Source organism: Schistocerca nitens, chromosome 6 (genome assembly GCF_023898315.1).
Source record: "Schistocerca nitens isolate TAMUIC-IGC-003100 chromosome 6, iqSchNite1.1, whole genome shotgun sequence".
Taxonomy (NCBI): domain Eukaryota; kingdom Metazoa; phylum Arthropoda; class Insecta; order Orthoptera; family Acrididae; genus Schistocerca; species Schistocerca nitens.
In genome coordinates, this window is record NC_064619.1 from 125,791,864 (window position 1) to 125,808,943 (window position 17,080).

Sequence of the window (17,080 nt, forward strand, 5' to 3'; positions counted from 1 at the left end):
CCTTAGTGGACATTCCGGCACGATGTGTTTGACCGTCTGTCTCTCAGCGCTACAGTCGCAAGCGGCCGAAGGAAGTTTACCCCATCTGTGTAAGGAGTCGGCGCATCTCCCACAGTTGGTTTTGATGCGATTACGAGTTGACCATCTTTGCGAAGGCAATCAAATCCTTTTGGTTTACTAAAGATGCATGGCATACTGTGGCAGTTTCCTGCTGTTCTGCTCTCCCATTCCTCTTTTCATCGGTCATTTATTTTAAAGTTGGTTTGGTGCAGAGCCTGTGCGGTCTTTAGTGGAGGATGCCTAGACCGGAGTCAGTTGCCTTGGATGTCGTATCTTCATGGATTTGTAATTGAGGGTTGGTCATGATTTTTTGAAATTCTCTAACCAGAACGTGTTCTCGGCGCAGGTTAGGAGGGGCTATGTTACTGAGAACGGGCAGCCACACTGTAGGACTTGCCTGATTGTGCCTGATATAATACGCATTGTTGCATTAAGTTTGCTATCTTCCATGTGTGTTTGTTTGCTGTTGAGCCACACTGGGGCACAGTATTCTGCCACTGGATACACCAAGCCAAGTGCGGATGTTCTTAAGGTAGATGCTGTGGAGCCCCAAGTGGTGCCACATAGCTTCTGCAATATGTTGTTGCGTGTTTTAAGTTTCGCTGCAGTTTTCGTCAGGTGTTCTTTGAATGTTAGTGTCCTATCTATGGTAACCCCAAGGTACTTTGGGTGTTTGTTGTAATTTAGTAATTTCCCGTCTAGATATACATGTAGTTCTCTGTTGGCCATTTTGTTGTTGAAATGGAAGGCAGATACTTCCGTCTTTGTAGCACTAGGTTGTAGCCTCCATTTTCTAAAGTACTCGCTGAGAATCCCTAGGTCACTCGTAAGGATATCTTCGGCAGTTTCTGTATTTCTGTGGGCTGTTGCTAGAGCCCAGTCGTCAGCATAACCAAATTTGCGCGATCTGGTTGCAGACATGTCAGCGATGTAAAGGCTGAAAAGAGGGGGCGCAAGGGCAGAACCTTGTGGGAGTCCAATATTTAGTTTCATCGGTTTACTTGTCTCATTCCCCATTATTACTTGGAAGGTTCTATTTGACAACATTTCGTCAATGAGGTTGGTTATCTTCTTGCAGGGGACGGCATAGATTAGTTTGTACATGAGCCCCTGTTTCTAAACTGTATCATAGGCTGCTGTTAGGCCTATGAATGCTGCAACCCCGCCTCTATATATGTTGTCAGTGATAGGACTTGAACCGTACAGCAGCGATAGGGACGGAATCCTGCTTGTTCGATAGGGATTTTTTTGAGTATAGTTTGGCCTATTCTGTTGAGGAGCAGTCTTTCTAGTAATTTATAGACCATACTGAGAAGGGCAATGGGGCGGTAACTCTCTGGTCTGTCGCCTGGTTTACCAGGTTTCAGGACTGCGATGATCTTTGCTCTTTTAAGTGAGGGAGGAATGTTACCCACTTGGAGAATGTCCGTAAAGAACATAGCCAGCCATTGTTTTGTGTAGGCTCCGACATGTATGAGGAACTCAGGGTGGATACCATCGAAACCCGGGATGTATGTGTGTTACGGGTATACATAGGGCGCAATGAAGTTCAAAATTGATTTTCTCAAAAACCAGGGCCCGTCGCTAAAAAACCGCATAGCCAGGTACTCAAGGTAAGTGCCTCTACAACATACACTCCTGGAAATTGAAATAAGAACACCGTGAATTCATTGTCCCAGGAAGGGGAAACTTTATTGACACATTCCTGGGGTCAGATACATCACATGATCACACTGACAGAACCACAGGCACATAGACACAGACAACAGAGCATGCACAATGTCGGCACTAGTACAGTGTATATCCATCTTTCGCAGCAATGCAGGCTGCTATTCTCCCATGGAGACGATCGTAGAGATGCTGGATGTAGTCCTGTGGAACGGCTTGCCATGCCATTTCCACCTGGCGCCTCAGTTGGACCAGCGTTCGTGCTGGACGTGCAGACTGCGTGAGACGACGCTTCATCCAGTCCCAAACATGTTCAATGGGGGACAGATCCGGAGATCTTTCTGGCCAGGGTAGTTGACTTACACCTTCTAGAGCACGTTGGGTGGCACGGGATACATGCGGACGTGCATTGTCCTGTTGGAACAGCAAGTTCCCTTGCCGGTCTAGGAATGGTAGAGCGATGGGTTCGATGACGGTTTGGATGTACCGTGCACTATTCAGTGTCCCCTCGACGATCACCAGTGGTGTACGGCCAGTGTAGGAGATCGCTCCCTACACCATGATGCCGGGTGTTGGCCCTGTGTGCCTCGGTCGTATGCCGTCCTGATTGTGGCGCTCACCTGCACGGCGCCAAACACGCATACGACCATCATTGGCACCAAGGCAGAAGCGACTCTCATCGCTGAAGACGACACGTCTCCATTCGTCCCTCCATTCACGCCTGTCGCGACACCACTGGAGGCGGGCTGCACGATGTTGGGGCGTGAGCGGAAGACGGCCTAACGGTGTGCGGGACCGTAGCCCAGCTTCATGGAGACGGTTGCGAATGGTCCTCGCCGATACCCCAGGAGCAACAGTGTCCCTAATTTGCTGGGAAGTGGCGGTGCGGTCCCCTACGGCACTGCGTAGGATCCTACGGTCTTGGCGTGCATCCGTGCGTCGCTGCGGTCCGGTCCCAGGTCGACGGGCACGTGCACCTTCCGCCGACCACTGGCGACAACATCGATGTACTGTGGAGACCTCACGCCCCACGTGTTGAGCAATTCGGCGGTACGTCCACCCGGCCTCCCGCATGCCCACTATACGCCCTCGCTCAAAGTCCGTCAACTGCACATACGGTTCACGTCCACGCTGTCGCGGCATGCTACCAGTGTTAAAGACTGCGATGGAGCTCCGTATGCCACGGCAAACTGGCTGACACTGACGGCGGCGGTGCACAAATGCTGCGCAGCTAGCGCCATTCGACGGCCAACACCGCGGGTCCTGGTGTGTCCGCTGTGCCGTGCGTGTGATCATTGCTTGTACAGCCCTCTCGCAGTGTCCGGAGCAAGTATGGTGGGTCTGACACACCGGTGTCAATGTGTTCTTTTTTCCATTTCCAGGAGTGTATTTGAAGCGCATCAGAATCCGTGATTTAGAGAATGGAGGGTCCCCTTGTGAGATGAAGAGGTTGACGCAGGAGGAGAATTCGTGTCGGGTCGCGTCAAACCAGTGTGAAGCCCGACGACTCGAAAATAAAGGTGCAAGTGGGGGGGAGTAGCTCCAGAGCGCGATATAGGTGGCGGTAACGAGGTGAGGCGGCGGCGGAGTGTGGGGGGCGGCTGGTTGTGTGGCTTCTCGGGGCGTTATACAAGCGCGGCCGGCCCGGGCTGACGCAACGCGGGAAGCCCGACATCGCCGGCTCGGACACCTCGCGGCGCGGCGGGGGCACCAAGGCGGGACGACGAACGGATTAAGAGCGCGCGGCGTATATAGGCGGGGGCGGGCGGCGCCGGCCCCAGGTATGGGTCTGTCCGAGGGTTGGCCCAGCGAGGCGGAGCGGCTGGCGGCGCGGCTGCAGCGGTGGGCGGCGGCCTGCTCCGGCTACCGCAAGCTGCGCTCGTGCCGCATCTCGCGCGGCCGCCAGACCATGGCGCAGGGCGCCGACAGCGACGAGGACGCCGCCGTCTCCGTGGGCGTGGGGGCGGGCGCGGGGGCGGCCACAGAGGCAACAGCCGCCGCCGCCTCCCGCTGCCTGCAGGGCGCGCGCCCGCCCAGGAGGTCGCGGCCCGTCGGCATCAAGATGTTCCTCACGGCGGACGAGCAGGCCGCCATCGCGGACGCAAAGACCGCCCGTCCCAAGCACACCGTGGCCCACGTCACAGGTCAGTCGGCGCGCCGCACCGGCCGTGCTGCGGACACCGTTAAATGTGCGGCTCGAAAACGTCAGCTTCGAGGCGAAAAAAGCATGCTATGTATATTATTGGAACCCTGTCCCGGGAGCCGATACCCGGAATCCGGTACCAGTTCCGGCAGAGGAGCAAAAAACCTCGATTTTCAGTATTTCGCGTAATTATTGGCCGAATTATAAAAAATTCTAATGCAATCACAATCTACTCATTAAGAGGTGTAACATCCCCTTAGAAAAATTATTGAATTACTGTGTTGGTAAACTTCTTACATTATTTGCTTTTCAAACAGCTGAGCAAAACTGAACGTACTCAGACATTACTCTCTTTACTTATTCTGATCAACACTGAACTGACACAATATTTTTAGCGCAACGCAGTCCGACTCAAAAATCCCTACAAAAGAATGGCCCTTACTAACAATAACCTATACCTTTCATGAATCACTTACCTCACAAAATCTTCGTTACTCAAACTACTGCAATACAGCGAGCTCCACTACTGCCAGCTAAATAAAAGATTCTAACTACAGAAGTCACTAACTACTGATAGGCATAGTTAGCAAACGAAAGATTTTGATAAAGAAAAACAATGTATTTACCTTAATAGTTTAGAAAAGTCATAATATATACATCAGTTCATGACATCCAGTCTTACAAATTTACTGTCTCCGTCCAGATCATCCGCTCTCAAAACTCCGCCATCTCACTCCCCACATCCACCACTGCTGGCGGCTCACCTCCAACTGCGCAACGCTACGCGCTGTTAACATCCAGCTGCCCAACACTACAATAGCAAACAACAATGCAAACCAGCCACAGACTGCACACAGCACAGCCAGTGATTTTCATACAGAGCGCTACGTGGCGTTACCAATAAAAAAAAAAACCTAAACAGCCTACTTACAGAGGTTTAATCCTATGTTAAAAGTTGATTAGCATTGAAATTAGGCAATCAGGCCGTTGCGCACTCAAATTCGAGCGGCCCGCCAGATACAACAGATACAGTGTCAGTTGTGCCCATAGCGCAGATAACAGCGCACGAGACTGCTCAGCCTTTGGCTCACGTTCGCTCCGTAGCAACGTCCCACGCCCAACTTTCGTATCCCTCCGTTGTTCCGTTTTAGGAAACCCAACGAAGTAAACATTTGACGATATTGTCTCTGCCAACCCGCTTCAACCCGCGCGCAACTGCTCGATTGCCTGACTTTACTGCTACTTAAGGGGCTCCGGAACGCCCTATACTTGCAATGTTAAAATAACGCTTATAAATTACATCTTTCCTCACAAAGTATTTGAGGTAGGAAGTTGAACTTTTTACAGATTATTTATTGGAATATGGGCTACAACTTAACACAAGGATTTTACAAAATTTTAGTTCAGTTATTAAAGATGATTTTTTTTCAATTGTAATGAAAATTCACATTTTTTTGCAAATTTTTTATTTATATATTCAAAAATATACAGTTTTTTGGAAAAAGGCTGTGTTAAATTATGCAGAAGGTACTGTGTAACATTTACTGAAAGTTAGAAACAAATATGTTTGGAAGATCCTTAGAAAACATGTAATTAGTATGAGAAAATAAAAGTTTTGGGAATCGAGCGACAAAGATTGGATTAACTTTTTAGTGCATTCCAGGTCCATAGGATGGATTATCTTCATCCTCTGCAAACTCCTCCTCCAGCTTCCTTTTGTTCCTCCTCCTGTTTACTCTTGCTTGTATTTCTAGACTCTTTACAGCCCTGTCTGCAGCCCGAAGGCGTTCCTTGTCTAAAGCAAGCATCGCTCGTACCATGTTAGAACCTATCTTCATTCCCATATTTCTAAATACCTTTGGCTTTCCAACATTTCTCCTTTTCTTAAAAGCCTTCAGAGGATTTCTAATAACTTTACTTTTACTCATTATTATACTTCAACAAAACAGAGACTCAAGAAACAGAATTAATTACGAATATTTTCGAGATAACGACAGAGTAAATAAACATGAAACAATCGACAATCACACCAGCGATATATATTGAACCATCACAGGTTAGCCACAACACATACTTTATCTCACATCACTAAAATGTACCTGATGAACACGGACGTCAATAATAACACCATTTGACAGTAGTTTAACAGCGCCACAGTGGGTCACGCCCATGTAGAACACATTTCAAAAAAAATTTAAAAATAGTTGTAGTCTTCGGAATTGAATAAATTATATATCTATTAAAAGGTAATAGTCTGCAGATTCAGAAAACGCAAAAAAGTAAAAATTGAACTTTTCATGATTTTGAGCCTTTCTGGAGCCCCTTAAGTCGGTAGCGGCGCAACGTATACAATTTTTTTAAACAATTATTTGTCAGCACAGTCTACTCTCCAACACCCTTATAAGCTTTTCAGAGTTTCCTATCGCCCTGGATATTGAAAACATTAGGAATTCTATTGCGCTTTCTTGGGACATACTCGATGTTGTTCCAATCGCAATCGCCGAACATTGTTATTTCCACAGACCATTCCATGAATTACAAAACCACAAAAATTTTGGCCCATACATCAAACTTCTGGAGCTCGATTATCAATTAATCTGTGGAAATAAGATTGTCTGACAACGAGACTCTCATCAATCGAGAATCCTGCTTGCAATCCTGTTATAGAGAAACTTCGTAGTCGACGTAGTTATCTGGATAAAGATGAAAATCGACCTGATATCGTTACGCCAAGCTTTCACCGTGGAGGGCGCGAGGCGCAGCGCACGGAGTTGTTATGAACGCGCACGCTGAGCAGCGCATGCGGAATGTCACCACAGTATGGCTTGAAATAGCAGAGCTCAGCGCGTACTCGCCAGTACTACTACAGTGGTACTCACCTGAAGATGGCCAGAAGACTCTGCGCCGAAATGTCGTGGCAGGACGTTACTGATATCCGGCACTTCTCCCGTGTTTTTATGGAACAATCAGTACGCCGGGAAAGATTTAAACATCACATACTCGATGTTACTTCTGTGTACGTGGAACATTCGCAGTTCACTATAACATACGGGCCCTATCAGTCACAACCTTCAGTAGAATGTCTTTCGCGTTTGATCCGCCTCTTCCACGAAACCGACGGGATGAGTGACATGCCCCAGCTTAACCTGCAGAACAGGACTGGTAGTTTAAATTGTGGAAAGGGGCCAAAATAAGGGGCTGTCAGTTACACTATAATATACAACTTTATTATCTGATCAAACATTACAAGAGCCTTAAAACAATTTTTTTTACACATAGCTTTAATCTTTGGGACTTAGTTAGCGGCTGAAAGCCACTTAATTTAAAAACGGCTGAAGGCCAATAACTTAAAACGCAAGCATACTCAGGAACTTAAAAGGCAAGCCTTATCTTACTAGAGTTCTTTATTTAGGCTGAAGGCCCAAAGTATCTGAGATTTTCAGAACAAACAATTTGCATTCAAAATCGGCTGAAAGCCCAACACTTAAGGCTAAATAACATTAATTAAAAAAACAAAGGCCTTACCTAAAACAGTTCTTAATTAGACAAAACTCAACCAAAACAGAAATTTAAAAGTCAAAGACTTATCTTAAAACAGTTCCTTAGTTAGGCTGAAGGCCCAAAGAATCAGACACTTATAGAGCAAACAAGTTAAATTCAAATCGGCTGAAAGCCTAACACTTAAAAACTCCATAACATTAATTTTTTTAAATACCAAAGGCCTTAAGTGAAACAGTTCTTTAATTTGACTCAAGAGCAAAACAACTCAAACTCAAAATCGGCTGAAGAGCCAACACTTAAAATTCAACAACATTAAAACCTTTAAAATGCCAAAGCTCTTACGCGAAACAGTTCTTTAAATTAGGCTGAAGGCCCAAAGAGTCTTACGCCTTAAGGGTAAAACAACCTTAATTTTTAAAAAATCGCCTAGAAGTCGTACAAGTACAAACAAAAAGAACAAATAAAAAAAGGCAGTGCACCCAAGGGTGCTCAAATGTTCGAGGGTCAGCCTGGAATTCAAACACTAACGCTCGCTTAGGTGAGACAGGCAGTTGGGCCAACCATTCACGATCCGATGACAACCTAACCGACTGACAGTCAACGGACCCACTGACAAGATAACTTCCACTTCACCCGACCAAGGCACAACAGGGAGTTCAACGGAACAACGCTAGAAGATATTGGCGTCCACAACCAGTCATACATGGAGCTGTCAAACTACACACCGCGCTGGACAGAAACAAGACGATGAGGAAACAACACTGCTTGAAATGTACGTCAACGGCCAGGGCAGGTAGCTGGAACGTTAACGGCCACAAGGCAGAAGATTCCGCTGGTGCACTTCAATTCAAATAACCAAATACAGTGAAACTCCACTGGAGGGTGGCTAGAATTTTCCAACTTGAAAACCATGTTGTTGGTCGCGGGAATATTCCAACAGCCGACAACGAACGCCAAACGACACAATGTGAACAGTCTTGACTTGCTGGTAGGTTAAATCAAAACTCAACTTTCGTGTCCAGTGTCAGTGAACCACGGACCTCGTAGCAATGGGAACAGCGCCACATACTCCGACACTGCGTAGAGACTGCCAGCGGCCCCGGCCAAACTACATCCCGCGGAGAATTCCTCACTGCTCCACGCCAACCGACCGACTGGTCGCACACCGCCCAGCCGGAAACTATAAGCGCCAGGTCAAATATAGTCCACGGTGAGAATATCGATACACATCGCTGCTGCCATCAGTGGAAGGAGAGGATAACAGCATTATGGTGATAACCTCGGGAGACTAAACACAGAATCGCAACGAAGCGCATAGCATGAGCCAGCCACGGCTTAATGAGGATCTCGTATCTTTGTCAAATGTTTGAGTGGAGGGAAAGCAAGAGATCCTAGACATTACAGAATGGATTACTGTCCGAATTTTCGTAGCCAAGTGAAGAGCTGTAAATGGATAAATGCGGTATCAAATTGCCCAGCTTTAGGTCTACCGTTACAGAACAAGATGTAATTCGTTGAAACTCTTGGGGTAATTAAGAAAACTGTAATTAAAGATAATGTATATCATAAAAGCAAGTGTACAGTGTTGTAAGTCGTCACTTGCTTTAGTCATAAATATATGTCCAAGTGATGCTAAACGTTATTATCTTAAAATAAAGAAGAGTATTATCTTCTCAATGATCTTCAAATTTTGAGCTACAACTTTAACTTTTATATATGAAATTATTGGCTTTACTCATGGCACTTTTGTTGCCTATGTTTGTGGTCACTTTCATAACCCAAATTAATAATCAAATTAAGAAAAGTTCGGAGTAGGTATTAAAATTCACGGAGAAGAAATAAAAACTTTGAGGTTCGCCGATGATATTGTAATTCTGTCAGAGACAGCAAAGGACTTGGAAGAGCAGTTGAACGGAATGGACAGTGTCTTGAAAGGAGAGTATAAGATGAACATCAACAAAAGCAAAACGCGGATAATGGAATGTAGTCGAATTAAATCAGGAGATGCTGAGGGAATTAGATTAGGAAATGAGGCACATAAAGTAGTAAATGAGTTTTGCTATTTGGGGAGCAAAATAACTGATGATGGTCGAAGTAGAGAGGATATAAAATGTAGACTGGCAATGGCAAGGAAAGCGTTTCTGAAGAAGAAAAATTTTGTTAACATCGAGTATAGATTTAAATCTCAGGAAGTCGTCACTGAAAGTATTTGTATGGAGTGTAGCCATGTATGGAAGTGAAACATGGACAATAAATAGTTTGGACAAGAAGAGAATAGAAGCTTTCGAAATGTGGTGCTACAGAAGAATGCTGAAGATTAGATGGGTAGATCACATAACTAATGAGGAGGTATTCAATAGAATCTGGGAGTAGAGGAGCTTGTGGCACAACTTGACTAGAAGAAGGGATCGGTTGGTAGGACATGTTCTGAGACATCGAGGGATCACCAATTTAGTATTGGAGGCCAGCGTGGAGGGTAAAAATTGTAGAGGAAGACCAAGAGATGAATACACTAAGCAGATTCAGAAGGATGTAGGCTGCAGTAGGTACTGGGAGATGAAGAAGCTTGCACAGGATAGAGTAGCTTGGAGAGTTGCATCAAACCAGTCTCAGGACTGAAGACCACAACAACAACAAACATAACACACTACTTTCCAAAATGTTCCAAGCACATATAAACGTGCCGGCCGCGGTGGTCTCGCGGTTCTAGGCGCGCAGTCCGGAACCGTGCGACTGCTACGGTCGCAGGTTCGAATCCTGCCTCGGGCATGGCTGTGTGTGATGTCCTTAGGTTAGTTAGGTTTAAGTAGTTCTAAGTTCTAGGGGACTAATGACCACAGCAGTTGAGTCCCATAGTGCTCAGAGCCATTTTGAAACATATAAACGTAGAATACTGAAATTCAGTGAAATCCATCAAATTTGTCGGTAAGTATGTGAATAAAGCCAATGACACGGCAGTATTTCGAATAACAGTAGACAGCGTATAACAAAACAGAAACAACGAGATCCTCATGTACCAACTGGGAAGCTATATTAACGGAGCAGCGTGGCGGATTTTCGGCTTTCCCATACACGAACGCGAGCTAACTCCACAATATCTAGCAGTACATTTGGAGGATGGATAGGGAGTTTACTTCACAAAAGACACCGCCAGAAAAACTGCAAGCGAACCACCTCAGATCACAGCATAAACAGCTTTTTAGCAACTGTGCCAAACATTCGTAAAAACATTACTTTATGTCGACGTACCTACCTATTATAAGTGGAGCACAACAAGAAAAATCTTTCATCATGAAAACTGGCGCACTACGCCGAATATACACCGTACATCCGAACAATGGCGAAAGTTTCTGTCTCCGGATGTTGGTACATGTACAGGGAAGCGTGCCACCGCCTAGGACTACTGAAAAACGAAAACCACTGCAAATTAACCCTACACGAAGCCTCACTCGCAGCCCCAGCTGAACAAAAGAGAGACTTACTCGCCTTAATTCTAACAACATGTAACCCATCGAATCCAAAACAGCTATGGGACTCCTTCAAAGAGAGCATGAGTCATGACATACTGCACTAAATCCGACAAGTTCATCCTGAACTGACAATCGAAATGAACTACGACATCTTCAACGAAAAACTCATTCACCTAGAAGATAAATGTTTAGCAATAAACAACCAGACCTTATGAAACACCCCCTTTGAAAAATTAATGAATTACTGTGCTGATAAACCTCTTACGTTATTTGATTTTCAAACAGCTGAGCAAAACTGAACGTACTCAGACACTTCTCTCTTTACTTATTCTGATCATCACTAAACTGACACACAATATTTGTTTTTTTACCGCGGCGCAATCTGACTTTCAATAATCGGTATAAAAGAATGGCCCTGACTAACAATAACCTATACCTTTCATGAATCACTTACCTCACAAAAATCTTCGTTACAGAAACTACTGCAATACAGCGTGCGCAAATACTGCCAGCTGAATAAAAGGCTCAGACTACTGAAGGTGCTAACTGCATTCAAATTTAAAAGACTGCAATTTCCAGTCAAATTAGCCTACAGTTTTGCAATTAAAAAAGCGCAAGGACAAGCTTTAAAATATATTGCGGCATCAACCTCAAAGACTTCTGCTTCTCTCGCGGCCAACTATACGTAGCTTGCTCTCGAGTACGAAATTCGAAAAATTTGTGCATATACACCACGTATAACAAAATGAAAAATGTTCTTTATAAACAAGTATTGTAAATAGTTAGAATATGCCTTGAATAAAATTTTTTATTTCTTGTACTTTAACAAGTATTGTAAATAGTTTAATATACTTTCAATAATTTTTTTACCTCTTATGTTTTAAAGTGCATGCCTTTATTCCAACTACCACACAATCTCATATCAACTTCCTGAGCAATGAGGGGTACACCAGCTAGTTATTTAATATAGCTGCTAGCTATGTATATGGAATGTGAAAAAGTTCTCTCCGGGCCTGACTATTTTGCGAATAAACAGTTACATTGGTGTAGAAATTGCGAAATTCTTTCATGTTGGAAAAATTAAGTAACTATCAATTAACAGCATAAAATAAGACTTTTCTGCTTTCTCTTTATCTGTATACTCTTAATAATAATAGAATACCGATCGATATTTAAATATATCACAATTCATGCTTTCTGAACAAAACTTCAAAATTAGAAAAAACTGAAAAAACAATGAAATATTTAGTGAAATGATTTGTATAAAAAAAGCAATAAAATAGATTACAGAAACTTCTGACACGCTTCATTGTCCGTACATGATTTCTGACACTCCAACCTACTTTATTTCTTACTTTTAGACAAATTATTTCAGAAAATATTTTACTGTGTCTATGAAATGTATTCGCAATTTCGAAGAGGGACAACCATCAGCTGTATAATCGCATGTCGACGATGAGAATTTGTGCCAAACTCGGACACGAACTCGGATTTCCCACTTTTCGCGAGCGGTCGCCTTACCATTAGGCTATCCGAGCATGACTCCCGGCCAGACCCAGACTTCCATATGTCGTCACCCATGTGTCAGCAACATGTGCTTGTATATCAGTTATGGATATTCCTGTACAGGGCAGACATTTTAAGTGAAAGTCGCTTACCTGGTGTCGGCAGACACACTATCTGATCAAAAGTGTCCGGAGGCCTGGTTGAAAATGACCTACAAGTTCGTGGTACCCTCCATCGGTAATGCTGGAATTCAATATGGTGTTGGCCCATCCTTAGCCTCGAAGACAGCTTTCACTCCCGCAGGCATACGTTCAATCAGGTGCTTGAATGTTTCTTGGGGAATAGCAGCCCATTCGTCACGGAGTGCTGACTGAGGAGAGGTATCGATGTCGGTCGGTGACGCCTGGTACGAGTTCGGCGTTCCGAAAGATCCCAAAGGTGTCCTATAAGAGTCAGGTCAGGACTCCATTCAGGCCTGTCCAGTACAGGGATGTTATTGTCGTGCAACCACTCCGCCACAGGCTGTGCGTTATGAACAGTTGCTCGATCATGTTGAAAGATGCAATCGCCATTCCCGAAGTGCTCTTCAACAGTGGGAAGCAAGAAGGTGCTTAAAACATCAATGTAGGCCTGTGCTGTGATAGTGCCATGCTAAACAACAAGGGGTTCAAGCACCCTCCACGAAAAACACGACCACTCCATAACACCACGGCCTCCGAATTTTACTGTTGGCACTACACATGTTGGCACATGACGTTCACTGGGCATTCGCCATACCCAAACCCTGCCATCGGATCGCCACATTGTGTACCGTGATTTGTCCCAAACAACGTTTTCCACTGTTCAATCGTCCAATGTTTACACTCCTTACACCAAGCGAGGCGTCGTTTCACATTTACCGGCGTGATGTGTGACTTACGAGGAGCCGCTCGACGATGAAATCCAAGTTTTCCCACCTAACTGTCATTGTACCTGCAGTGTATCCTGATGCCGTATAGAATTCCTGTGTGATGGTCTCGATAAATGTCTGCCTATGACACCTTACGACCCTCTTCAACTGTCGATAGTCTCTGTCAGTCAACAGACGATGTCAGCCTGTACGCTGTTGTGCTGTACGTGCCCTTCACGTTTCCACTTCACTATCACCACCTGGCAGTAGGTGGCAGCACAATGCACCTAGTATGAAAAACGTATGTTTTGGGGGTGTCTGGATACTTTTGATCACGTAATATAAATACGATATTGTAGTGCCTGTGTTATTCCGAATTACGATGTAATGTTACATCGGACATTCATGCATGTCCAAAGGAACAGTGGATTGTAATTCGGAATGCAACAGGCACTGCAATATCGTATTTTACCGTATATTTCCAAAAAAATTACACGGTAAGGGAAGTTGTAGCCTAAAATGCACCGCCAGGTAGAGTAGCTGCGATGCTTTTTGTCCTCGCAGGGAATTCGTCGGGCGCTGCGGCCGGCGTGGTGCTGTTGGCGGAGCAGCGAGTCGAGACCAGGGAGGCGTGCGGCAGGCCGCCGAACCGCGTGCTGCTCATCCAGCGGCCTGCCGCGGGCCAGGAGGCGGCTGCGGGCGGTGGCGGGGGCGGCGGCGGGGGCGGGGGCGGGGGCCCGCGAGCGCCGTGCCTGAGCATCGCGCGGCCGCGGCCCGCCTGCCCGCGCAGGCCGCGCCACCACACGGAGCCGCTGCTGCCGCCCTCCGGCCTGCCTCGCGAGCCGCCCCCGCAGCCGGCAGGGGAGCCCCCCGCGGGCGGGCGGACCGCGGCGGCGCCCGCGCGCAGCGCCAGCCTGGAGGAGAGCGCGCCCGGCGAGGGCGGCCACAGCTGCGGCGTCGGGCCGGCCCCTCCCATTCTACAGGTGAACGAATTAACGCACAAGCTTGCGAGTCTACACACCACACGACACAGACTATCTCTGAGGACGCTACAAGTGTATCACACAGCTCTCTTTGAAGCTATAGTATGCTTTCCAGCAAGTGCATGGGCTCACCATGTTCCGACGGGGCGGGAAATAATAAAGAAATGCTGTTGCAGTGTTCTCACGAATGTGCATATACAAATGTTGGTTAAAAAATGTTATTGCAAATTTTTGGCTCTCGCGTAACTCTCAGGCGATGATTTCCACACTTGTGCATTAGTACATTTCCACACCCGTGCATTTCTTATAGTTTTTGAATTAATTATTCACTCAGACACGAGTACAGTTTATGCTAGGGAACAAAAATCAGGCGATTATTATAGCAAAATTAGTTTTTCGCGACACAGTTCAACCACTATTTATTGGCGTTGTCATTTTCTTTCACATAATGAAATTAGCACTGGTGAGACGCTTTACAGTTTTACTTTAATAATAATTTGACTCCGAGCCCCCAATAGCAGTAATGTAGGATGCTATAAACGAAAATTACTCATTTCGAACAGAACCACAAGTTTCGAACAGAACCACAAGTCCCACTGTCCTCTTTGTTCTAGCAGTTTTGGCGCGAAATCACAGATCGCCACATGTTCACTTACGACGATGTATACCTCGTAAATCGTACTCACACAAATAATGTAGCACTTCCAGTTCACCAAATATATGCTTGCACACTTGCACTATTAAACACTATTAAACAATACTCTTTGTCGAAATAAATCGGTGCGAAAAGAATTCTCAAACGGCCACATGGGCCACCCTCAAGTGGGGCTCGCTCGCCAGCCACCCTCCAAAACGACTGACCAACGACTCACCCTGGCCAAGATGGCCCGCTCGCTTATATAGGCCCGGATGTCAACCTCCCTGGTTATGCAAGTACGAATCTCACCAGTTAAGGTTACAAATTTAGATACATACACCCGTCGACAGAAATAAGTACACCATCGGAACCGCGCTAAAAAGCACCCCTTATCTACTATGTTACATTAATTTCTAGGATTATTCTATCGCTCGTAAATCAATTTTTAGATTTTGCAAAATTTCGCCACTTAGCGCAAATTTGTTTGTTGACATCTGTGCTGCAAAATTTTAACATAAAACTGCATATAGCACCGTTTTTAGACGTAATCTATAGCGATATACACATTGCGCTGCTCAAAATCTTCATATCTATAATAATTAGTTAATTATGGGTGATAAATGTTAATAACAATTTGCAAACAATGAAAACTATTGCAAGCTAAGTGTATAATGTAACTTGACTAGTTTGAAATACGTGTGATGCCACCCAAAATATCATATAGTGCCGTTCTTTACGACCTGAATTTTCTATTGAATTTTATAAACAATTTTCCCTCAAACTTTGTTTATTGCTCTTTACGGGCTTAATTATTTATGAATCTTAACATATGACTATGGCACTCGATCCACTATGACGAAAAGTTTTTAATGAGTGCTCGCTCATCCCTGTAAGTTGGTATTTACTATTTTTATTAATCTGTCAGTTCAAAATGGCTCTGAGCACTATGGGACTCAACTGCTGAGGTCATAAGTCCCCTAGAACTTAGAACTACTTAAACCTAACTAACCTAAGGACAACACACACATCCATGCCCGAGGCAGGATTCGAACCTGCGACCGTAGCGGTCGCGCGAATCTGTCAGTATTCGTGATATTAATCGAAGGGGTGTGAAATCTTATGGGACTTAACTGCTAAGGTCATCAGCCCCTAAGCTTACACACTACTTAACCCAAATTATCCTAAGGACAAACACACACACCCATGCCCGAGGGAGGACTCGAACCTCCGCCGAGACCGTGATATTAATTGATTTTGAGGCTACTGTAACTTTTGCGTCTTGTGACTTGAAATAAAGAGCGATCTTTTATAAGGTGCATATTGCTGACCATAATCCACTGCCGCATCGCTCTTCGTCGTAAGTTACATAGTTTTCGCGTAATGCGCGAAAAACCAAACAATGCCCCAAGCTGCGAGCCACGTGGCCGCTGGAGACCATTGCAAATCTCGCGCGGGCGCGCCACTCGCTTCCGCGAATCGCGCACCATGTAGCGCGCTCGGTCTCCACAAAGCAATCCTGGCAAACTAGACCTATTCATCTAGTAATGGGGTTTGTACCGTCACAATATGAAGTGAGCATACTACTCAGAATGTTGGATGCTTTTGGCACCACATCAGTAGAAGTCTGTGGTTCTGGGGACTTACTGTATTGATATCATCAGTAGAAGTCTTTTGTGTGGTTTCAGGGACTTGCTGCATTGATATCACTATCCGCCACACAGGAGTGCCAGACTGGCTAAAGAGGGGCAGAGATAACAATATTTGTGAAATTAATGGGAATAACGTTGTAGACATGTATCAACTAAACTGCTGATGCCTTGACACGTGGCAGTGTTAATGGGAGGCGACTGGCAGAGGCCGTCACATTTTCCCCTTCTTCCTCAATGTACAGGAACGACTGAAGCTGAAGCACGCAGATCAGAAATGTGGCGCACTTCATTGCGTGACCAGCCACGGCCTGTACACAGGTCATCTGAATCATGTGAGCCACAGCCAGAATGCTACATACACATGTGAGCCATGTGGGTCCCCTGAAGACACAACATTACACTGCAACACCGTCACATACGTAAGACCTGTAACAGAATATGATGACATCAAATAAATGTTATGAGACCCAGGCAAATGGTGTGTTCTTGGTAATATCGCTGACAAGGCCTCAACACGACCGCACGACATCTACAGAAAAGAAAATCCATACAGGAGATCTCGAACAGGCACACG

The 17,080-nt window shown here is 45.4% G+C and overlaps 1 protein-coding gene across 1 annotated transcript in view; it reads left to right on the top strand.

The window, feature by feature from the left end:
- Window positions 1-3,511: 3,511 nt before the first annotated feature.
- Window positions 3,512-17,080, top strand: part of LOC126263256 (ESX-1 secretion-associated protein EspI-like) — a 63,225-nt gene continuing 49,656 nt past the window's right edge. The window contains exons 1-2 of the mRNA XM_049960341.1: window positions 3,512-3,872; window positions 13,802-14,220. Of these exons, the coding sequence (XP_049816298.1) occupies window positions 3,512-3,872; window positions 13,802-14,220 (780 nt within the window). The remainder of the gene's footprint in view (window positions 3,873-13,801; window positions 14,221-17,080) is intronic.